At 45.2% G+C, this 23,841-nt stretch overlaps 3 protein-coding genes across 3 annotated transcripts; 2 read left to right on the forward strand and 1 right to left on the reverse strand.

Annotated features, from left to right (window-relative positions):
* The first annotated feature begins 2,103 nt into the window (after nt 1–2,103).
* Nucleotides 2,104–2,773, forward strand: LOC117859221 (abscisic acid receptor PYL5). The gene has a single exon (XM_034742425.2). The coding sequence runs from the start codon at nt 2,104–2,106 to the stop codon at nt 2,725–2,727; it is 624 nt and encodes a 207-aa protein (XP_034598316.1). The 3' UTR covers nt 2,728–2,773.
* Nucleotides 2,774–4,272: 1,499 nt separating this feature from the next.
* On the reverse strand, nt 4,273–7,796 carry LOC117858860 (selT-like protein). The gene is made up of 4 exons (XM_034742002.2): nt 7,542–7,796; nt 7,371–7,441; nt 5,653–5,968; nt 4,273–4,745 (listed from the first exon to the last, which is right to left on the reverse strand). The coding sequence occupies exons 1-4, from the start codon at nt 7,716–7,718 to the stop codon at nt 4,548–4,550; spliced, it is 762 nt and encodes a 253-aa protein (XP_034597893.1). The 5' UTR covers nt 7,719–7,796; the 3' UTR covers nt 4,273–4,547.
* Nucleotides 7,797–16,298: 8,502 nt separating this feature from the next.
* LOC117857533 (calcium-dependent protein kinase 3) lies at nt 16,299–22,925 on the forward strand. Its single transcript, XM_034740245.2, has 7 exons — nt 16,299–17,094; nt 19,039–19,182; nt 19,256–19,408; nt 20,210–20,325; nt 20,440–20,607; nt 22,162–22,392; nt 22,477–22,925. The coding sequence occupies exons 1-7, from the start codon at nt 16,431–16,433 to the stop codon at nt 22,624–22,626; spliced, it is 1,626 nt and encodes a 541-aa protein (XP_034596136.1). The 5' UTR covers nt 16,299–16,430; the 3' UTR covers nt 22,627–22,925.
* Nucleotides 22,926–23,841: the final 916 nt, after the last annotated feature.

A 23,841-nucleotide genomic window follows, 5' to 3' on the forward strand; every position in this document is an offset into this window, starting at 1 on the left:
AATATGTTTACGTCAAAAAAATTGGTTTCATGTGAGAGATACGGGAATAGGTCATAGCCAACTGGCAATGCCTAGATAGAGGCTCCCATAGCAAGCACCGCGTGCTCGACTACTAAATCCCATCCACATTCATCCCCTCTCCTCTACCCAACGATCTCCTTATCTTCACATTCCTTGTGTGCTTTGCCTATTCGGTCGTCGTTTCCTCATCAACTATTGCTTCCACCCGCCAAGCCCACCTCCCCACCGCCTTTAGTGCCTCCTCTTGCTTGCTCATGAGCGTGACCTTACCCTATTCGATGGCTACTTCCCTCTAACTTTGCATCAAAGGAATTGGTTTTGTGCAAGAGATATGTGAGTGAGTGGCATCCAATTGGCACCGCCTAGGCGGAGGCTCCCTCAACAAACACTACGTGCCCAATTACTAAATTCCATCCAGATTCATCCCCTTCCCAACCTGGCGATCTCCTTATATTCACCTTCCTTGTGTGCTTTGCCCATCCTCTCAGCAATTGCCCCCATTGACCATTGCTCCCACACGCCAAGCCCACCTCCCCACCATCTTCAGCGCCTCTCCAACATCATCACTGTCCACCATACCATCCTGTTGTTGTCATCTCCATAGCCAGTGGAGACTCATCACCCCTTCCCCCTGTTTCAAATTGTGTTTGCTGTTAACCTCTTCGACAACGCTTCTTCATCATCAACTCTTTGGATCTGAAGCTCCTTCGTCGTTTTGGCTCGGTCCCCTCCTCCACGCTCCATCACTACCAAACCAAACACCTCCCAGGCTATCCGTAACCCTAGTAAGCCACCAAAGCCCCCTCTCCCCTTTCAAATCCTGCATTACTAGATCCCATCTCAAACCCTAACAACACAAAAGACTTGTTCACTATCAGATCATCACTGCTTGTTGACTGGAATAAAAGGTTTGTTTTTATTCTTTGTTCATCTCTATTCTTGCTTGTTCCATTCCCCTTACTTCCATAATGAGTGCACTCTCATGTAAGGAAAATGAGAGGCCTCTAGTTGTAGTTTTTCCAATTATTTAAGCACTTAATTTCTTTTCTTTTCTTAAATTTCTACAATTGTCACAGCTATGTGTTAAGGTTAGTTTGTAGTGCAAGTATACTTGAATTAGGTACATTTTACATAAACCACTCACAATAGAATAACTTACCATAAACATCCATATACTACCATATCTGAAGCGATCACTAAAAATCAAATGGCACACAATCAAAGTGCTAAAAAGTACCATGGGCTAGGCAGTGGTCATTCTCCCGCCTAGCGTCTAGACGTTGCCTAGGTGAGGCTATGCATTTGTACTTTTTATAGGTTGCTAGACTAATCCTTTGATGGATAAAGGAAATTTGGTAAATTAATACAAAATTTGAAATTACCATGCATTAACAAGTTATGTATGTGACCATAATTCCTCATTTCCATGTTTATCTATCCCACTTTCAAGCACTCATCAAGTCCTGAACCACTCGAGGTGAAAAAAAAAGGCCTAGACAAACTGTCAAGGTGCTAGGAGAGACGGTGCCACTCCACCTAGTGCCTAGCGGCCTTTTTAAACAGAGCACATAATATAGTCTCTGTTTCCTTCATTAATATTTTTTAAACATCATATTTCACTAGCTTGTCACAAACATAATCATGAGCCCCAAACTAGCATCAAGCCTCCTATATTCTATTTCGAGCAACCAAGAAGTGCACGAACTTGCTCATCTCATTTTGTTTTTTATCAGCTCAATCCGGCCCTTTTAGACACTCACTCCACACCATCCGATAGAACCTAGAAAGTCAAAACTCTCTCATCCCAAAATTTCACTGACTATTCCTAGCCTAGATCTCTAGAGTATACTTTAGTTATCGCATCAACTTACCCAACCACACAGTAACAATAGAGGGATTGACTTAGTAAGGATAAAAATTAATGTAACAACCACACGGTCTCCATTTAACATGCAACCATCCATTTTGCTTTCGAACATATATAGCACCTCCATGTGGCTATTAGTCTTTTTGTTCATCCCTCTTAACCAAAGCTCCATCTCTTTTCAGAGAGAAATAGGTCGGTCAACAACACCTGATAAGATGCCGTACGCAACCACAAGGACGTCGCCGCAGCAGCATAGCCGTATCACCACCAACGGAAGGGTTGTGTCAATGTGCCCGGGGCACACGGAGGTGCCAGGAGAGGTGGCACGGCACCACGAGCATGTGGTAGCCGCAGGACAATGCTGCTCGGTCATGGTGCAGACAATTGCAGCACCAGTGGATGCGGTGTGGTCACTTGTGCGGCGCTTCGACCAACCACAAGAATATAAAAGCTTCATCAGGAGTTGTCGGCTCGTGGATGGTGACGGCACCACGGTGGGATCAGAGCGGGAGCTGATTGTCCAATCTGGACTGCCTGCCAACAGCAGCCGTGATCGGCTCGAGATCCTAGACGACGCACTGCGGGTGATCAGCTTCAAGATCCTAGGTGGCGAGCACCGCCTCTCCAACTACCGCTCGGTGACCACCGTACATGAGGCCACATCATCGGATGGGCCGGTTGCAATGGTGGTCGAGTCCTACGTGGTGGATGTACCACCGGGGAACACAGCCCAAGAGACATGCGTTTTCACGAACACTATCATTCGGGCCAACCTCCAGAACCTAGAACGCAAGGTTATGGGTCGGCTCGCAATGGCAGCGCCACACCAGAACCACTGATCCATACCAAGCCGGCCAGCAGCCGTACACCATCACAGTTAGCTTGCCGGTTTCTTTGGGGCTTCATGAAAAATGAAAAAATGATACTGCGTGTACTTTACAATTTCGCAAAAAAAAAAATAAAAAATGGTATTGTAGTTCTCTTTAAAATTTGAGGTTGTTCTCCTTTTGTTATATATACTCTAATAAAAAGCAAAGTGTTGTATGGATACATTTAGTAATATTAAAACTGGTATTGTATATATTTGTGTGCATCTTTTCTTCTATAACAATACTTCCAGAATGGTAGGACTAACTAGATAATCTGCATGTTCTTGGGCCTTTTTCTTTCTTTTTTTTGAATGGAATATATAGTTTAGTCTAATTAACAACCAGCGGTGACTGTTCGCCAACGGACGGGGCGAGGCGCCGCGGTGCATGTTGCAGATGGCTTGCCCGCTCGCGCTTCGGATGTCAGTGTGTGGCCGTGTGTTATGCCTGAAGGGTGCGGGCATATTGGTATCGTCTAATAAGCGGTCTCATGCGTTGACATGTAATCGTGAGACGACTCAATAGACAATCCGTACAATGAGTCGTCTTATAAATTGTCTGGTAAAGCTATATAATTCCTTAATTTATGCATATAAAAAAATAAATATTATGAGTTGCATAGCATCAACAACTTGTACTATGGTTGTTGAGTTGTTTCGTAATCCTAAAATTTTAGCTCATTAGGTGGTTGTTTCGCGAAACAACGATTTTTTTTCTCTCTCCCCGCTCTCTCTCTCATCATAAAAAAGCTCATTAGGTGGTTGTTTCGCGAAACAACGATCTTTTTTCTCTCTCCTCGCTCTCTCTCTCATCATAAAAAATCATCTACGTGGCACTGCATGAGATGACCTATGAGACCATACCTGCAGAACTCCGAGAAATCCCTTGGCCGGCCATTCTTTTCGTGTCTATATATAGGCATAGACATCCCAAGCTTGGACACGCGTTTCATCGGACATGTCTGCTAATTTAGGGGGCGTTTCATCGGACATGTCTGCTAATTTAGGGGGCGTTTCATCGGACATGTCTGCTAATTTAGGGGGCGTTTCATCGGACATGTCTGCTAATTTAGGGGGCGTTTGGCTCCAGGGGGTGAAGTTTAGTCCTGTCACATCGGATGTTTAGATACTAATTAGGAGTATTAAACATAGTCTAATTACAAACAAATTACACAGATGGAGTCTAATTCGTGAGACAAATCTATTAAGCCTATTTAGTCCATGATTTAACAATGTGGTGCTACAGTAACCATTTGCTAATGATGGACTAATTAGGCTTAATAAATTCGTCTCGCGAATTAGTCTAGGGGTTCTGCAATTAGTTTTATAATTAGTTTATGTTTATTCTTCCCAATTAGCCCATGGTATCAAACACCCCCTTAGCCTTGTGAACCTACAACATTGAGCAACTGAGCACCGTGATGATCATCAATGGAGACAGGATGGCTGACAAGACGAGTAGGAGCAAAGAGCACTTGCTTCCTCTCCATCTTCGTCTGTTTATGAAGATTTGAAATAAAAATGGCGCGATATATATTTTATATTGCTTGCTACATCATTTTTTATGACTCCATGTTCATAAATAGAGATACTCCAGTACTTTGCGGTCTTTGTATAGTTGACCTGCGTTCCGCATGCTGCTCTGAACCAGGTTACTGAACCGAGCGAGCATACTCGTTAGCAGGCTGTGCAAACTCCGGTAGTCTGCAGGGAGTTGGGCGCAAGCCTGGCATCTGCTTCAGTTATTACATAGACATGGTCTAAAATGTACATAAGTGAGGAAAATAAAGCCTAGAGTTCATCATCTAAGACCAGATCTTTTTCCAGATTTTCCTCATCCTGAGAATCTGGTATCGTGTCACCAATGAGCTCCTGAGAATCCGGTGTCCTGTCACCAATGAGCTCCTGAGGATCTAGTATCCTGTTGCCGATGAGCTCCTGTAGCTCAATCTCACTGGGAAACCTCTGCTGAGACAGTTTTGAGAAAACCTGAAAAATGGAGCAAAACGCTAGCATAAGCATGGCATATTCAAATTGGCTGCATAAGAAAATCAGTTTAGGAAAAGGAAAAATTATGAACAGTTCAAACTATGAGAAGAAGATTAAGGTTATAGTTCCATTTAAAGAAGAACTGGGTCTATGATTGCACATCACAGACTGGTATGAATGGTCCAGAACTCCAGATGGATTGCATAAGAAAATAAACTTCCTTAATAAGCTTGCAGTTTCATATGAAGGGGAAACCTATGATTGCAGGTTGCAGGCCATTTATGAAACACCATTCACTTGTCATTTAGAAACAGGCTAGCCTATCAAGGCATCTGCTATTACTGACTCAACAAATTCCCCTACTTCTTGGTTTGTTATATTTACAGTACCGATTCCAATCTCATTGTTGACAATTACTATAGTACTGCACATAGCATAAGGGCAATCGTAGCGCACTTCAGTAACGATGACGTAGTAAAATTGGGACAGATTAGTACTTAGATTCCAAGAGTGAGAGAAAAGCACAGGTGTGGGTACAAACAAACACAACAAACATGCTCTCTCATCTCTTCTAGGATAACTCGTCTCTTTTTACAGAGTTTTGCTACCAACAACTGATAATCGTGCCACAGTATGAAGACATTATGAGTTAACGTGAGTACATGACCTGACCTCTGCATTTTAATGCAGGGATTCAGCAAGAGAATCTAGTTTAACTCAGGTCTTACTTTAATATTGAAGGGTTCCGAAATGTTATTAGCTTCTATCAAGAGGAAATAAGAACAACTCACTGAAGGAAAGCAGATATAACTCAAAACGCTTTATGAGAAAATATGACGTTGCAAATAAAACAAAAGTAACGCTAAATAATATTGCACCGGGTTAGGTATATTTATGGGAAACCTACCAATTGTCCATTGCAATAAACTTCAAAGGCACCAGAACTCTGTAGAAATGACTGAGCAAAATTGCCAAACAGCCAGATTGATGCCATGGTTCCAAATCTATTAGCACGCAGTGAGTAGTACCATGGAGGCGGAACCATTCCGAATCTAGGGAAGATTTGATCACCAGCCATTAGTGTTGCCATGGCTCCAACTTGAAGAAGAGGAACAGCTTTGCTGAGTGCACGTTTGGGGAATGGTGGAGGATAATTTTCCAACACAACATGAATCCCAGGAAATGAGGTTTCCAGCATCCGCTTCATGGTCATTGCAGTCCCCCTACAGAATTTGACTTGAAATCAGCAATCTACCTTATACAGCCAATCCGTAGGAGGGGCAACTAGGCAAGGGAAAGAAAATTTAGTCATTCATTCAGGATCAAAGCATGATGGCTTTTCTTTTTTGGAAGAAAAATCATGATAAAAAGTAAAGAAAATTACAGAAACAAAACTGCAAAGATACTATTACATTCCAGTAGATTTTTATTGTAGCATGTGGATAAAGTGGTTTTGCACCAATATATGTACACCTTTTATAATACCGAAGGAAGGTTCAATGTTGTTTTTAAGGGATGGCATGAGAAGATACATTCAACACCTTTTTATTAAATTATTCTTAGCTACAAGAAGAACACAAGGGGGCATGGAATGAAGAAATTGTATACAGATGCAAGTCCGTTCTACTTTTTCTTATTTTAACTTTTTCTAACAGAAGTACAGAACAGTATGAACCATCAAGGCCAAAAACCCCAGTCAAGTTCATAAAAAAGTTATAATTCTTGTTAACCAATTGCTGTTTCTGGATCAAGTAGTTGTGCATTGCAATTACTGTTTTACCTGGCTTTTACAACCCATATAATCCAACAGCATAGTTGGATGCAAATAAGATCAGGAAGGAGAGTTATAACTAAGAAGTATTCCATTCCCTAGAGTGTAGTCAATGTTTTATGGACTCAGAGAAATTTTGTAGATATAACAGTGTCTTATGTTCACAACAGGTTGAAGAACATGAATAGATGAGTTGAATTGTTGAAAACCAGCAATTAAGGGTATATGAGCGAGATGAATGCATGGAAATCAGTAGCCTGGCTAGCTGGTATCTGCTGGAAGAATGTCTAACACAATCATCAGCTATCGTTAGATTGTCTTAAAAGAAAACAGCCAAAAGTAAGCCAGGAACAGAACTTGTGACATAATACCAATTTTCAGCTCTCTTTGACGACCTAATACTGATTTCTGTTCTCTTTGAAGACCTACTTAAGAAATTTAGGCATGGCTCCTAGGCATAGTGATCTTAGCCCTGCCCAAGGTCATTCCCAAGATGCTAATACATTTGAGACCTGAGATCATCACAAGGCTCCAAGAAAGACAAGCTTAATTGTCACGTGGTGGCATGGGGAATTGTACAATGCAAATCCCAGATGGGATTTAGCTGCAACAGTGGTACTGAAAGCCTAGATTTCAGTATGGTCAACGGCGTTAACCATGCCTGCATAAGTGCATAACTTATACGACCTTCCAGCCTAGTAAATCAACCAAACTCTCAAGGATTTGATCCCCCAGTCAGTAACTACTAACCAAGTACCACCACTATTTCCCTCAAAAAAGTACCACCCCTATCGATTCCTTCAGCTCCATACCAATTCGGCAATTCAACAGTAACAATATGTGCATAGAATCACCTGTACGAGCAGGAGGCGCAAAATTTCAAGTCGACGGTGGTACCGGAGCCAGGTACATCCACCTGCGGCTCCTGAGATGGAGTGAGCCGGAACAAAGCACATGACTCGCGTCAGTTAAAATTATTAGATCGGACACCAAATCACTGATTCAGGTGCCGGACCGATACTAACCGCCTGTGCAGAAGCGTCGGCGGCGGAGGGGTCGCCGGGCTGGAAGGCGTCGGGGGTCGAGCCCGACTGGTGGTCGGGTTTGGGGGCCGCCGGCGGCAGCGGCGCGAAGAGGGTAACGACGTCGGAGCAGAAGAGGAGGATGGGGAGGCCCAGGAGCACGAGCTGGACGCGGTCCATCGCGGCTGCGCTCCTCCTCTGCTCCTCCTCTTCCTCTCGGGGAAGAAGAAGAAGAGAACTGCCGAAAGGGAACGGAGACGAGCCGACGACCACAGACAGGAAGCTAGGAATTTTGACGCAGTGGGCCGGGCTAAAGGGTCGAGTCTTCGGCCCGGTACGGAAGGAAACACGGGAGGGAGGGAGAGGCCAGAACGCTAGGCCCGACTCGTTTACCCAGTCTTGGCCCACTAGTCAGGTTGGAGTGAGCAGCTCTCGGATCGGCCTAACCTTCTGACCCGGCCCAAAGAGAAAATCAGAGAGAGATCTATCTACCTGAAGAACACAAGCAAGGGAGCAATCAAGTGAGCTGTGCCTCTCCAAAAAAAAAAAAAAAGTGAGCTGTGAGCGATCTCATCAGGACTTGACTTTACTCAGCCGATGAGCCGAACCACACCGATGGTTTCACGGACCTTGCCCTTTTGCCGATTTATCATCACCGTGACGATAGTCGATACACAAGCTGAAGTCGCGTTATACAGTGACCGGCACGGCCCAACCGACGCGAAACGCGATCGACAAGCGTACGCCCGTTCACACGGGCTGACAGCACTGTGTGCTACTGCTACTACTATCTCACTCACATGGTCCACAGTCACGTCCAGTAACCGTACACGGTCACCTCGCGCAGGCAGCAACAGCAACGGCCGTTTCGTACCACGACGCCGCGATTACACAGCAACCGAGCACCCTCGTGACAAGAGAGCCGCGATTAGACTGCAGCAGGCACCAGTCATTTTTTTAATTTTTTAATTTTTTCTTTTACGATTTTGCTGAAATAAATAGTAGAGGAAAAAATTAGCAAATATGGACGTATGCCGCCGGATGAAATGACTCCCGTCATTTGAACTGACGGTAAGAAAAGTTACCAACGGCTGAAACGGCGGTATCTGTGCAGAGGCGCCACGTCGTGAGGGAAACCGCTTACCGCCGTGTGAAACGGCGGGCGGCACACGGAACCTGGAGGCCATGGGGCCCACGGAGTTACCGCCGGATAAGATGGTGGTAGCTGGTTATCGTCGGATGAAGCGGCAGTAACAGCCTGCCGCCGATTCAAATGGCGGGAACGGGAAGATACCGCCGCGACGGTAGGCGCCCCACCCTTTAAAACCCGAAGAACGGTCGGAGCCGGGGCGCGCCGCTTCATTCGGGAGGAGAGAAAGAATGAGGAGAGGAACCGAGAGAAGAGAAAGAAAGGGAGGGAGAGGAGAGGAGAGGGGAGGAGGGTGGAGATTAAAGCGAAGATCCGGCTTCGCTTCGCTTGAGGTATTATTTGAAATCTTGCAGTTTATCTTAACTGGTAGTTAGTAGATGTAGTAGTTGATATGATATATAAATGGTGTAATGTTAAGTATTAGATGAAATCTAGGTGTACATATGAGACATAGACAAATATTAGTTTGTCGATATACTAGATTTAGCTTAGTTATTTTAGTTATTTTGGTTATAGTAAAATTAGTTTGTTGATTTATTTAGATAAATTTAAGATTAATATTATTGGCAATGCACGACTTATAATTTTATATAGTTATTCAGAAAGTAAGTGTTTTTGGGTTAGTTCAAATTAATAACATTTAGTAATAATATCTGTTCGTGTATAACTTTATATAGTTTTTGAAATGTAGGTGTGTTTAGGGTTAGTTAAATTTAGTAATATTTAGTAATAATCTCTCTTGATGCTGTGTATATTGATAGGGTAAAGTAAAAATAATTTTTTGATATATTTAGATAACTCTAAAATTAATATTATTAGCAATGCATGAGTTATAATTTTATATAGTTTTTAAAATGTAGGTGTTGTTGGAGTTAGTTAGAATTAATAACATTTAGTAGTAATATCTGTTCATGTCGTGTATATTGACAGGCATATCAGAAAGTTTATTTTTTCAAGTGTTCTATGGTTCGTGGGAGGTTAAATATGGTTTAGAACAGGTAAATTTGTCTGAATTTAAGTTGTTTTGCAAACAAGTACCAAGAACAAGAGAGACGACTTGACATCAATATGCATTTGGCTATTTAAGTCTTTCAATCTTGATAAAGATCAAGTTGAGCTGTCTGTTAGGGCTATAGTGAGGTTTTGAACTGACATAATATTTTGGGAGTTGATGTCGCTTGAAGGAACCCAGAACTAGAGAGCTTATGTAAATGTTGCTACTGAGCACGGTTTACCACTGGTATTGTTTGTTGAAGTGTTCCAGAAGATTGAGTCTAGCAATTAGTTGCAAGAAGAAGTCAGTGGTGGGGAAGTTAGAGGCGAGAAAGGTCTGGAGATTACTTATGGGCAAACTGAAGAAGATACTGAACATAGGGTAAAAGAAGGAGATGCAGAGGATAAAGAGGCACCTAGTGAGCCAAATGGCGAGGCTGATTAGGAGGAACACATCCCTGGGTTAGTTGAGCAGGTAGAGAGGGAAGGAGAAAAGCACCTTTGTGTCATGGATGATGACTCGTCGGATGTGGATAAGCTAATCTTGTCCCGCAGAACTAGTCAAGTTATGACCATTCGAACCTAACAGTCAATGAAGGGGAAAATGTCCTTTGGGAGTATAAGGAGAATGAGGTTTGTATCGGTGTTTTGTACCCTAGTGGGGATGAGGTGAAGGTAGCTGTAAAGTAATGGTCGACTTTATCTTTGCAACGACAGTTCAGGATGGTAAAGAGTAACCCAACAATATATGATGTGTGTTGTGTCAAAAACAATTGCTCATTTAGAGTGCACGCATACAAGGGCAAGTGGAAGGATTACTGGGAGGTGACTAGAGTGGTGGAGCATGAATGTGTGCTGGATGAATTGGAAGCACAATACCGCAGCCTCACTGCTGATTTTGTTGCTCAATACATGTATCCTCAGATAGTCGAGGATGCTGGCTATGAGCCTAAGTTGATTATTTGTGCCATAGAGGAGAAGTTCAAGTACAAAATTAGCTACTACAAGGCTTACCGAGCCAAGCAAAAGGCGTTGGAGATGAAGTGGGGTACATACGAAACATCGTATGATAACCTCCATCCTCTGTTGCACACCATATGCATGAGGAATCCAGAAAGCTACTACGACCTAAAAGCCTATCCCTGTGCTCAGAATCCAGTCAAACAGGTTCTGCAGTGGTCATTCTTGGCCTTGGGTCCTTGCATTGAGGCTTTTTAGCGATGTCGCCCGGTCATTTGCATTGATGGTATGTTTTTGACTGGTAGGTATAAAGGCACAATCTTGACAGCTATTGGGTATGACAGTAACAACCAGGTGTTGCCGTTGGCGATCGCCTTTGTCAAGAAAGAGTCTGGAGATAGTTGGTATTGGTTCCTGGAGAGGGTTAAGCAGATGATTGTGAAGGACGTGGAGGACGTTTGTGTCATTCATGATCGGCACAAAAGCATTCTACAAGCAATCGAAGACCTAATGAATGGAAAAGTGGAACGTCGCAGGACAACATAGTGGCCGAACTTGAAGAGTAGGTGGTGCATGAGGCATATAGGGGTAAACTTTCATGGCCAATTTAAAAATAAGACCCTTATGAAACTGTTTAAATGGCTATGCAACCAGAATCAAGAGAGGAAATTCAATCTACTTTGGAAGAAACTTGATAAGCTTACAAAGAAACAATCTGAAGAGCTAGGTAAGAGGTTGGTAAACAGCAAGGCAGACCATCCTTTGTCTCTGGAGGACGTCGGACTGGATGGTCCAAATGTCAGGTGAAGACGGGGTAGGTCCATTAAGACCTTCTCGCAGTGGATTTAGCATGAGCTGAAGGAAAAGTGGGCATTATTGTATGATGAAGGAGGTTCTAGGTACGGTATAATAACTACAAACCTAGCTAAGGTGTATAATTAGGTCCTGCGTGGTGTTAGGGGACTGCCCCTTGTTGGTATCATGGAATTCTTCTTATACCGCACCATTAAGTATTTTAGGGATCGGTACGCGGTGGCCAATAAGTCAATGGCCGATAATCATAAAATTTATGGATACAAAATGACAGAGTACATGGACAAGGCGATAGAAAAGGCTCGTAAGCATCGTGTTACTAAAGTGGGTGCCGTTGAACACCGCTACGAGGAAGTGGGTGTCCTTCAATGATTTTACGAGCATCGCGGCTGTTGTTGATCTTCTAACGAAGGTCGCGTACTGGGCGTTCAGGCTTTGGATGGAGCCCACGGTGGCCACGGCCTCTAGAGGGCTCCGCCTGACTACCCTCTACTCTAATTTGGCTCGCCTGACTACCCTCTGCTCTGATTTGGCTTGGTCTAGCACACTCAATTCGACTTGGTCGCCTTTGGCTATTGCCATACTGGGAAGAGGTGTGTGGACCGAATGTATCAGGCTTTGTTGATCAAGTTGCTCGTACACGTGTTCCGCCAGCTGAGCCAGCTGCCTAGTGTACTTGGTCCGTGGCATTGTTCGGGTAATCAGGTCGATGGACGTGATAGTGGCAAAAGAAGTATGATGTTGACGCGATTGAACTACTTCAAACGCGTGATCCAAGTTCATGATCGGTAGTTCAGCTGCAAGGCGGCAGCGACACTCTGCTCTTGCAGTGTTTCTTGCTCGCCGTCAATCTCTTTGAGCTTCGGTTTCTCCTCCAACTATGTTGGCGGCAAGCTCATCCTGCGAGACGTCATCTGGGTGACGTTCGAGTCGCGGATTCCTTTATGGTTGCTCTTGATCTCCGCTATCTTGCGCAGCAACAATGGCGAGGAGTTCCCGCTCTCGAGAAAAGCTTCCTGAACTCGATGTGATGGCCTCTGTGGAGCCATCTTCTTCGTAGATGGGCGACAGAGGGGTACCCTCCTGGTATGGGAGGGTGTCAAGGTGTAGGCGACAAGACGTGACTCGTCGTTCTTGGCAAGAGCAGGTGGCTTCATAATTGACCAGTAGACGAATCTGCCTTGCAGTGTTGATGTAATCACCAGGCCTTGTTGTGGATCTGATAATGGAGTCTCCTCATCTGGACCCGAGTAATAGTCGAAATTCTCGATCAAATCCGAATTAAATTGTGATTTGGAAATGGTAGCTTGGTAGGCAGCACCCGAGTTTCGGAGTCCAAATGGGAATCAACTTGTATTGTAGACCAATTCGCACGATGACTCAAGTGCCAGCTTGTGGGAACTAATCCGACAAGTGGGAGAAATCGAGTTGTATTCAGGCTCGTCCCCCAAGCCTCTGACTAGGTCAAAAAATTTGTCGAATTTCTCGACGAAATCCTCTAGAGCTTGGTGATGACGGTTGATGTCGTACTGTTTCTTCTCTAGGGTTGGCGCAATATGGCGGTGAAAGTTTCCAGCGCCGTCTGCGACGCAAATCTAGGAGCTGAAGATGAATATCACGCCTGCTTCGAACACAACGATGGGCTTGATGATGACGAGCCATCAAGTTCGCCAGTGGATTTTCAGCGAGAGCCCCTACCCAGCACCCCAGTTGTCGGTGTTTAGACCCGACAACCTACCGAGGGGTACTCGAGGTAGTGTTTAGTGCGTGGGACTCGCCGAGATCAGGAACTCGAAGGTGAACTCGAACACATAATTTAGACATGTTCGGGCCGCTTAGATCGTGTAATACCCTACGTCCTGTTTGTTGGTTGTATTGTATTGGATTGAACTTGTTTTGCCGGGGGCAGGGTTACAGGTCGGTTGTTTACAAGAATACTAGTTGGATTCGACTAGTGAGTCCTACTCTAATTGCTACGAGTAATTTTCTAATCCTCGACTAATTCTTATCCTCCACGTAGGTCACACCGTCCTACAACGTGGTCTCCATGTCTAACATGTCTCGGTGTACAGCCATGTACATAAACCTTCTGGTGGGCCCATAGATATATGTACAACACTAACTTTATATTTTTTAACTTAGAGAAAAATAATAAAAAAATTTACTCGAACTTATAGATAGCCGTTTCAACTGGCTATAGGTGGTTCCACCTCCTGCCACCGACGGAATGGTGGGAGGGGGGACTTACCACCGTTTGAAACGACAGTAGACATTTCAACCAGCTACTGCCGTTTGAAACGGCGGTAAGGACCTAACCGCTGCCCACGTAACCAACCGCTGTTTCAACTGGCGGTAGGGGTCTAATTCTGCTAACTTTTTGCTCAAGTATTTATTTCTACAAATTTGTAAAATAAAAAATAAAAAAAAATCAGTCACCAGCACCACCAACCCAATCATTCGAGAGCCCAGCCGGCCGGACCCCCACCCTTTGGCGATGCAGCACCAGCATCGCAGCCGCGCCCGAATTCAATCCGGCCGCAAGTGCACGGCACTGGTTGTCCTCCGCGCGCCAAGAATCGGCTGTAGCTCCCGTACTACCGGAGTGACGCACCCTGCCGGGCACGGAGGGGCAGGAACAGTGCCCCCGTTTTACTATCGCGCACATGGCTGGCTCTCCTGCTCCTCCGGTGGCCGGACGAGCTCGCGAGCGCCGCCGCGGACACCGGCTCGATCGGGGTCCTGCTGACCTTTCGCGAGAAACTAGACGACAGGACGGTAGATTTTGGTGCGCCGCCTCCGGTCCTTCCTGCCGTTTCTTCCATGAGCTGCAACGGCACCTGCATGGACCTTCACCTTGGTCTGTCTGACATGTTAAAATGGCAAAGCGGAGGATATGGGTTCCCTTACACGTTGCATCTAAAGAGGGATGGCCAATGATTAAGTGAGGGAGATTTTGGTAGAGGACGAGTAGATAAATTAGTAGGCGAACAGTGTTGCGCCCTGCGTGCATGATGGCATCCGAGGAAAAAGGGATGTACAGTGGAGCCCCGGCCAGCGGCAACAGCAGCTAGCCTGCTGCTTTTAAGCAAAGGTTTGGTACAGACCAGATACACAGATAGGACCTTCCTCTCGCCGAGATCCCAATTTTCATAGCCAGATACGAGCCCACGACTGGTTGGTTAGTTGGCCGTCACCTGCCGGAAACTGATCAGATCACCAGCCTCCTCCAGTCCCTGTCCTGCCTGGGCCTGTACTGTACGCACAGGCGTCTTGACTTCTCCCCGACCCGATGGAGATGTGACTGCTGCTGCAGCCTGCCGCCGAGGTGCCTGTGTTCATACCAGGCCAGTACTGCCCAGAAGGCCAGAACAGCAGCAGACGCGCAGAATCTGCCTACGGATGCAGCCGATCCTGCTTTTGAAATTTCACCTTGGGGGCGACGGCGACGTCTCCCCGCTGCTTTCGAGGATCTCGCTGTGCCGCCGCGGGCAAGACACCCAGGCAGCCACACACACCTTGCTGCAGTGCTGCTTGCATCGCAGGTGCTCTTTCTTTACCGAGAGAAAAGTTTCACGCGTCGCGTTCCATCCCGGGAGATGATATCGAAGCGTGGCGCGTGCTTTCGTCGAGCCGTCGCCGTCGCCCCTTGGCGTCGGGAACATGGCTGATTTGGCCGGGAGCCGGAGCTCGCAGCCTACCTGTGTGGCTGCGCGTTCCGGTAGAGGAAGATCCGTAGTCCGTGGACTTCTCGCGAGTATATACGAGATGCTAAGAGTGAAAGTGTTTAGACGAACAAATACACGCGAAACTGTTACTGTCTTGTACCACGGTTGGGAGTAAGACGCGGTTACACACATCTTGGCTTTGTTCTCGTGACGACGTTATCGTGCCGAGTCTATGCGCATTGAAATTTGGGGCGAGGCCGTAGTATCATTTATCTGCGCAAGAAGCTTCTAATGGTTGTTGGAAAAGGTCCATGGATCTGTTGGGATTTTGGTATTTTTCAACAAAGGAGTTTGAATCTATAGCATATAGCATGTATAAACTATTTTTCTTGTCCGCCTGTTGAGTCAAGCGGTGGATAAACTAGAGTAAGACAAGGTTTAGGAAGTCGCACACGGCATTTCCATCACCGATTAGGTGCCTTCTTCCGTGACTTTTAGCCACGAAAAGAAAAAGGATTTTTGGTATTATCTGAAAGGATGGTGGCGCGAGTAATTTTTTTTGTCCCGTATGCATTTGATTTGAATAAGACCACCTGAATAGTATTCGGGGTAGTTTCTGTAAGACAAGTCCGCAGACATCAACCAGATCTTTAAGCAAGCGCCACGCATTATCATTTAATATAAATTTTATGTATGGGGCTATACAAATAGGAGAGCACCTAACCACCTGTGATTGTTTTTCTAAATAATGCCAAACTTAACTTCTGAAATGTCAATAGAAATATAATACACGAACTGTAACAAGTAGTATAATCAATGTATTCTCTAGAATTTTTTTTTTGCAATTATCAAGGCGGATTGTTTTTATTTTACAAGTCCATCAAAAGATATATAAAACAGAAACGCCATTTCCCTCTTTTCTATCACCACACCCCGGAGCGCAGTCAAACTCCCCACCACCACGGCACCCAAAACCGCACCCACAAATTTACCCAAGGCCCACAGGGCAGTGACCCTTCGCGCACACGCCGAGATGCCACGTGGGAATGTTCCCCTCCGGCCTCCTCCGCCTCGTCCTCCTCGGCCTAAAAGCTGCCGCCGGCTCCGCGTCCCCAGTGCCCCGTCCCCAGCGCCTCGTTCATACCGTTAGCCCGCACAGTTTACTGCTCCACTACCCTCTTCTCTACTGCCCCCTCCCTTCCCTCCCCTCCTCTCCGCAGGCCGTATCCTTCTTCCCTCCTCTCCCCCACCACCCCAGCGCCCCCAATGCCGCTCAAACCCTAGCCTCCCGCCTTCTGATCTCGCGCGGCCATGGGGAACTGCTGCCGCTCGCCCGCCGCCGTCGCGCGGGAGGACGTCAGCTCCTCGCACTTCCCCGCATCCAACGCGAAGAAGAAGCCGCACCAGCCGCGGAGCGGCGCCGCCGGGGGAGGCGGCGGCGGCGGCGGGCAGAAGCGGCTCGCGGTTCTGGGCGAGGAGGGGTGCGAGGTCACCGGGATCGACGACAAGTACGTCCTGGACCGGGAGCTCGGGCGCGGGGAGTTCGGGGTCACGTACCTGTGCATGGATCGGGACACCAAGGAGCTGCTCGCCTGCAAGTCCATCTCCAAGCGGAAGCTGCGGACGGCCGTCGACGTCGAGGACGTGCGCCGGGAGGTCGCCATCATGCGCCACCTGCCCAAGAGCCCCAGCATCGTGTCGCTGCGGGAGGCCTGCGAGGACGAGGGCGCCGTGCACCTCGTCATGGAGCTCTGCGAGGGCGGCGAGCTCTTCGACCGCATCGTCGCGAGGGGGCACTACACGGAGCGCGCCGCCGCCAACGTCACCCGCACCATCGTCGAGGTCGTGCAGCTCTGCCATCGCCACGGCGTGATCCACCGCGACCTCAAGCCCGAGAACTTCCTCTTCGCGAACAAGAAGGAGAACTCGCCGCTCAAGGCCATCGACTTCGGCCTCTCCATTTTCTTCAAGCCTGGTAAGTCACCCCAGCCGAGATCCTTTCCCGATTTGGGAGGATTTTCCGTACGCACGTCCGGGATTTGTGATTTTAGTAGGGGTGTTCTGGGCAGAACTGAACAACGGAGTTCAGTGTAAGCTGGAATTCAGCAGTTTTGTGGTTCTTTAATTGGAAACTGTGGATTAGCTGCAGCAATTTGGGCAGTGTAGTGAATGCAACTGCAGCTGTGAATAGTCTGAAAATTAAACTTTTGAAGTCAGGATATGAGGATTGAGAGTGGTCCAGCATTTGGTTCAGTGGATACTGTTAACAGCTCCTTTTATCAAGATATGTTGAAGGTACCGATGATCTTATACAGAACATCAGTTCAATAGTGCCCTTTCTTCCCTTTACAGAACAGTTTGGTTTGTTGAAGAATGAACATATTGCTGTGGGCTCAGTGGTTGCCTGGTTGGTCCTGGTTGGCACGTCAAGGCTTTAGGATGGCTGTTGTGTGGTGTGGTCCACTATTTTTGGGATTATGATGACCAATTAGTGGTGCATTAATTGTGAAATTTAGTTATTAATATTGTGTTCATTGTTTCCAATACACTTTTTCTCCAATGTGTGATGTGAGCTCAGTAGCCTGTAATGGGTAGAAGTTATATAGCACTGAGTTAATCATATTTAGGAGTGGATGCGATGTACAACCTTACACTTGCGGAATATTAATTTATAACGCAGTTAGCAGCATTTAATATGAACAGAAAGTTCCAAATACAGCTGCAATGTTTATGGTACTTGACTTACATCAACTGATGAAGTGAGCTTACTGGTTAGGATTTGGGATGCCAATAAGTAAGATAATGCGATTTTCTGTTCGCGATTCTGTTATCCGTGGTTCTTATCTGTCAACAAACTTTTATAGATATACTCCTGCTACTTGCTTCTTATCTTGACCATTCTGTTTTATTTTTCGTTTGTCTTTGATCCCCCCCCCCCCCCCCCCCCCCAAAGAAATAATTAAGAATCGCCATTTTCCATTTTTATCATTTAGGTTTGCAGCTAAACTTTCAATTCCTGCACTAAATAGTGTGAAAGCGCACTAGATATACACTACACAAGGACTGTTTACTCTGACTTTACTGACTCACTCGAGTCATCAGCTCTTGGAACAGATTTATCGCTTACTCTGCGCACACTTCATTTTAAGAAAAAAATGGCCATATGCCACTAAAAGATCACCTCTTCTATTATATATCATTGAAAGAAATGGTACACTCTAATACCATCTAAAGCTAGACCAGCTCATCTTGTACCACTCCTGTCAAGTGTCAAGTTAGGCCTCGATGCCGTTAACGCTGAAAGTTTTGCCCTTCCCTGCAGCCCTTCTCTCCTTGGGAGCTGCTTCCCTTCTCACTTAACTTGATACTTCTTCCCCAGTCGGTCCCAAGTCACTGAAATCCTAGCTCTAGCGTCCCCCTTCTGCGTGCAATGATCTTCACTGCTCCACCTTCACTCTCTGCTGTGATCTTAGTTTGCTTTCTATACAATATACATTATCCAACAGGATTCTCATGATGCCATTTCCACCGAACATCTCTTAAGTCACTGTAACAAGTATTACCCATCCCCACACAATAGAGGCTACCAGAAATTATGCATATGTTTCTACCCATCCGTAGAGTGTTTGTACATCTCGAACTATTTGCTGAGTACTTCATGAAAGTTGAGGACCTCAACATGTCGCCATTGATCATGATTTTAGTGCCTAATCACTAATTAAGCTTTAAGAGAAAGTGTTTCTTTTATTTCTTATTATAGAGTGATTGCATTTAAGCCTCATTTCTAGTATTGTCCTCCTTTGTGATGTCTCTAATTACGATGTTGCTGATTTACAAACTTGCTGGACACACATGTATACTATACATCTAAACTCTATTTTTATCTTGTCTTTCTTATCTTATTGTTGTACTTTTTTAGGTGAAAAGTTTTCAGAAATTGTGGGAAGCCCCTATTACATGGCTCCCGAAGTATTGAAGCGAAATTATGGACCAGAAATAGACATATGGAGTGCGGGAGTTATACTGTATATTTTATTATGTGGAGTTCCTCCATTTTGGGCCGGTAATTTCTTTATTGAACCTGTAATTATCTTACATTTACTCTCTGCCAAAACCCTGACATTGAAGAATTGCAGAGACTGAACAAGGGGTGGCACAAGCCATTCTTCGTGGAAATATTGATTTTAAGCGGGAACCCTGGCCTAATGTTTCAGAAAATGCAAAGGATTTAGTTCGACACATGTTGGAGCCTGATCCAAAGCTCAGGTTAACTGCAAAGCAGGTTCTCGGTATGTTGTTGCTAAATAAAGCATCCCTTAATATGCTACTTCTCTGTTTCCAATATGACTCTTGAAATTGTCATGTTCATCAGTCTTTAACAGTGAAGCATAAAGCTTTCACTACTTTTTTTTGTTGGTTCCTTTCAACAGTATAATACTGTGACACTGTCCAGTTTGACTTGACATGCCTGCTGCATTTCCATTGCTGAGGTGGTAACTAGGCTTAGGTTTATTTTATTTTTTTGGTCCAACTGTTCTGCAGGATTCGATTGAAATGTTTCCACGACTAACTTTGAAACAGTAGTATTCTATTCAAGTTTCCCCCCTAAAAGAAAGAGCTACTCATATCCAATGGCATGCCAAGTTATCTAAATGAATGTCAATGAACTATGCTTAGAACCTGCTAAATTACCTTAAACCTCTTTCTGTTTATCAATTATCAGACAGTTTTTTTGGCATATCAAACATTTTAATATGTTAGACTTGGACCAAATTTAGTCATGTCATGCACTGTTGTTGCTTTAGCTTTTTATAGAATGTTTGTGCTAAAAGCCTAAAACCTAAGAAATGTTTGAATCAAAAGGGTGGTGTTCCTCTTCACAGGTTGATGTTTATATGAAACTGTCCTCTTGAGTAGGGCAATATCTGTAGCAAAACTCATGTCTTTTTTCAAATGTTTCTAAGCTCTTTTTATTCTGTTTTCCTGCCTTAATGATGCTGATGTGGTATAAAAAAATTTACCTCATTTTGTCCTTTTCCTTTGAGGAAACTTGACGCTGTTTCTCTTTTTTTTTAAAAAAAAAATCACAGAACATCCTTGGCTTCAAAATGCGAAGAAGGCTCCTAATGTTCCTCTTGGAGATATTGTGAAGTCGAGGCTCAAACAATTTTCTAGGATGAATAGATTCAAAAGAAGGGCTCTAAGGGTCTGTATCTTGCTCACTTAACCTTTCCATCCTAATCTGATGCGCAATTCCATCTTATCTCTGCCATAGTGAGGAAAGGTTGACTGACAAGATCTGCTGTATTTATTTCACTAGGTCATCGCTGATCATTTGTCTGCTGAGGAAGTTGAGGACATAAAGGAGATGTTTAAGACTATGGACACTGATAATGATGGGATTGTATCTTATGAAGAACTAAAGACCGGAATAGCAAAACTTGGTTCTCATCTTGCGGAATCAGAAGTGCAGATGCTCATTGAAGCTGTAAGTATTTCAAAGAATCCTCCAAACCTCATAGAAACAAGCAAGATTAGAGTTCTGTATTTCCTTGAAAGAATCTTTAGGTGGTGAACAAACCGAATGTTAATAAAATGGTATAAAAAAGTTGTGATACATTGAAGAACAACAGACATGATTAGTAATTTCACGGAAAGACACAATAAACTCTGGCACTCCTTTTGATGCCATCTTCCACTTTACACTCACATCAACCACATGTTCCGAGCTCCTGGCGCGATTCTTGTGGCCTAGATCTTTCTAGGGTACTATTACTCATGTATGATTTATGTCCTAATTGTATTCCATCATAGTATCAAAATATCCATCTGACCTGAGCATACCCTAGTGTTGTCTAATAGATGAAATCCATCTGACCTGAGCGTACCCTAGTGTTGTCTAATAGACTGGTTCATTCAATCAGAAATATGTTTTGAAATGATTGTGTTGATGCGTTTGGCATCCTTTTGAATGGCAAGAGATTTCCCTGTTGACCAAGCTAGGATGCAATCATATTGGTTCTTCTATGATCTAGTAATGCTGGTGCCAATGTATAGGAATTAGTTGACTGCTTATTGGCAGACTTCAGAAAAGTTGGCCCCATTTCATCTAGCAACCATTTTCTGATATAAATGTCCTTGTTATCTACTATTATCTAAAAATAATCAAGTTATTAATGACTGGACGAAACCAAGAAATAACCCCTTATGTGCGAAATTATAGAAGATCCCCTTTAAGATCAAACAATTCCATCGAATTGAGTATGACTGTATGTGTGATAGCATCTACTATACCCCTATATTAGTAGATGTTAATGAATTGATAAGAGACTTGTACCATCAAGCTATTCGCAAGGGCCAACTTGATCCTCTTCCCCAGGGATCCCAGATGAGGGAAGCCTAGGAGAGCCGCCGACTCCAACTATCGTCCATGTACGATCCATACTAGATCTGACCAACTACCCATCCTACCTCCTCTACCTTTTTGACAGCCCATTTTTTTTGTCTCAGTAGAGTCTTTCAGTGGCATGTTTCAGTCCTCTTCCCCATTACTTAGAAAAAGTGAGCCACCGGTTCAGGTACAAGTTACTATCATTACCGCCTGGACAATTAGACAGCCAACCCGTAATCGCAACGACCCAATTGCAAGAGCGGAGCCTCATTTCAGGAACAGGACAAAAAGTGCACAAAAGGTGTACTGTGTCATCTTTGTAAATAACACAGGATTTGTGTGCGGGTGTGTTGGGTGGGTGAGTGGGGGGCTAATCATGCATACTCGCTGATAGTTGGATTGAGAGTGTTGCCTTACTCTCCTTATATAATTTTCGCTACAATACCTCCTTAGTGCCATTTGCAAAGGTTTTTTTTGAGGGAGTTGCTTAAGTTTTTCAGTTGGCTGGTGTACCGGTTTGATAGTTGAATTGATGTAGCTTCACGATGTGACAGGAGAGAGGTAGCAAGAGGAGGGTAGATTATTGAATTGTACACTCTGCACTTCTTTTATTGATAAACTGCACATCTTTGATAAACTGGTGGCATTCAGGTGGACACAAATGGTAGGGGAGCGCTTGATTATGGGGAATTTTTGGCGGTCTCTCTTCATTTGCAAAGGATGGCAGATGACGAGCACCTTCGGCGGGCCTTCCTATTTTTTGACAAGGATGGCAATGGCTTCATTGAGCCTGAGGAGCTTCGAGAGGCTCTAGTGGACGATGGAGCAGCTGATAGCATGGAAGTGGTGAATGACATATTGCAAGAAGTTGACACTGATAAGGTCATTGTACTCTCATATCTAATACAACTGTTATTTTGGTTCTCCGTTCATCTGAATGAATATCTTCTCTATTTACATCTGCAGGATGGCAAGATTAGCTATGACGAATTTGTAGCGATGATGAAGACCGGTACAGATTGGAGAAAGGCGTCCCGGCACTATTCAAGAGGAAGGTTTAATAGCCTTAGCATGAAGCTTATAAAGGATGGTTCGGTAAAATTGGGTGTTGAGTGAAAACAGCGACCTGCATCCATATGTGTGCATGTAGTTAGGCCCTTGGCTCCACTAAGCAGAAGTTCTTTGGCCCCCTTTTCTTTTCTCATGATTATCTTGCGTGGAAATTTAGATAGGTGAACCCTCTGATTGGCTTACCTGTGTAATTAGCTCTCCTGGTTTCGCTGACAAGCACGCACTGAGCCGAATGTACCAAATGCTGTGCGCCTGCTTTTCTCCAGTTTGATCCTGTGGCACCTGATGCCAAGTGTTGTACAACACAATGTGTTTACAGTCTTGAAATGCAGTTTGTTGACCTAGCGTGATGGCAGTGGCAAAGTTCATTATATCTGGTTTGTATCGGCAGATGCCGAATGTGCTAGACTGCAAGTGAGTGGTAGCCTGCCTCCTGCCTGCAATGTGATGCCGAAATATAAGATATGATGCAATTGTTCACCTAGTACACTGGGTGGGTGGTGCAACGCAGACAATATCGGATGCTGCTCTATCTGCCTGCCAAGCAAATTGCTCTCACCCTGATGCTTTCGTGACCGAGAAGCCGGGTGACCTCGATGGTGCCAGCATTCCGCCACGTGATATGCATCATGCTGAACGCTGGAGTGCACAAAGCCAGAACCACGAACCCCTGGCCGCATCAGCCGTGGAGCATAATATGGTAAGGCTAATGTGGCCGAATTCCCGGCGGGAACAAGATTAAGCCGGGAAGCACACGGCTCCATTTGACAGGCATCCGCACCTCCGCAGGTGAGGTGAAAAAAAAAATCCGTTCTTGTCACCAATGGCCGAATAAATCCGTGTGCGCCGCTCACTGCTTTCCGTCCGCCCGCCTCGGGATAACATTCATTTCATGTGCTGCTTGCTCTTCGCTAATCCCCCCAACTAAACCGGACCTGATGAGCTGCCGTGCCGTGCCACGCCGCTGTGTTGGCAGGCTATTGGCTGCCTACTCGAACCGCACCGTGCCAACTATCGTGGAACATCTGCGCCAACACGAGTAGTATTATCTACTACCGCCGTCGTCAAAAAGTGGCCGAGACTTGTGTGACGAGGTGCGCGATTCTACGAGCACGCCGGCACGCACGTCAGGTTCAGAGTGGCATGGTCAGCCATGTAAAAGTTGACCCAGGTTGAAGTCACTCGCCACTGCCACTAGTACCTCATCCGCCACTCGCTCCTCCTCGCCCGTCAGCACTGCGCAGACAGCGCGACGTGCGG

This window comes from Setaria viridis, chromosome 5 (assembly GCF_005286985.2).
Source record: "Setaria viridis chromosome 5, Setaria_viridis_v4.0, whole genome shotgun sequence".
Lineage (NCBI taxonomy): Eukaryota > Viridiplantae > Streptophyta > Magnoliopsida > Poales > Poaceae > Setaria > Setaria viridis.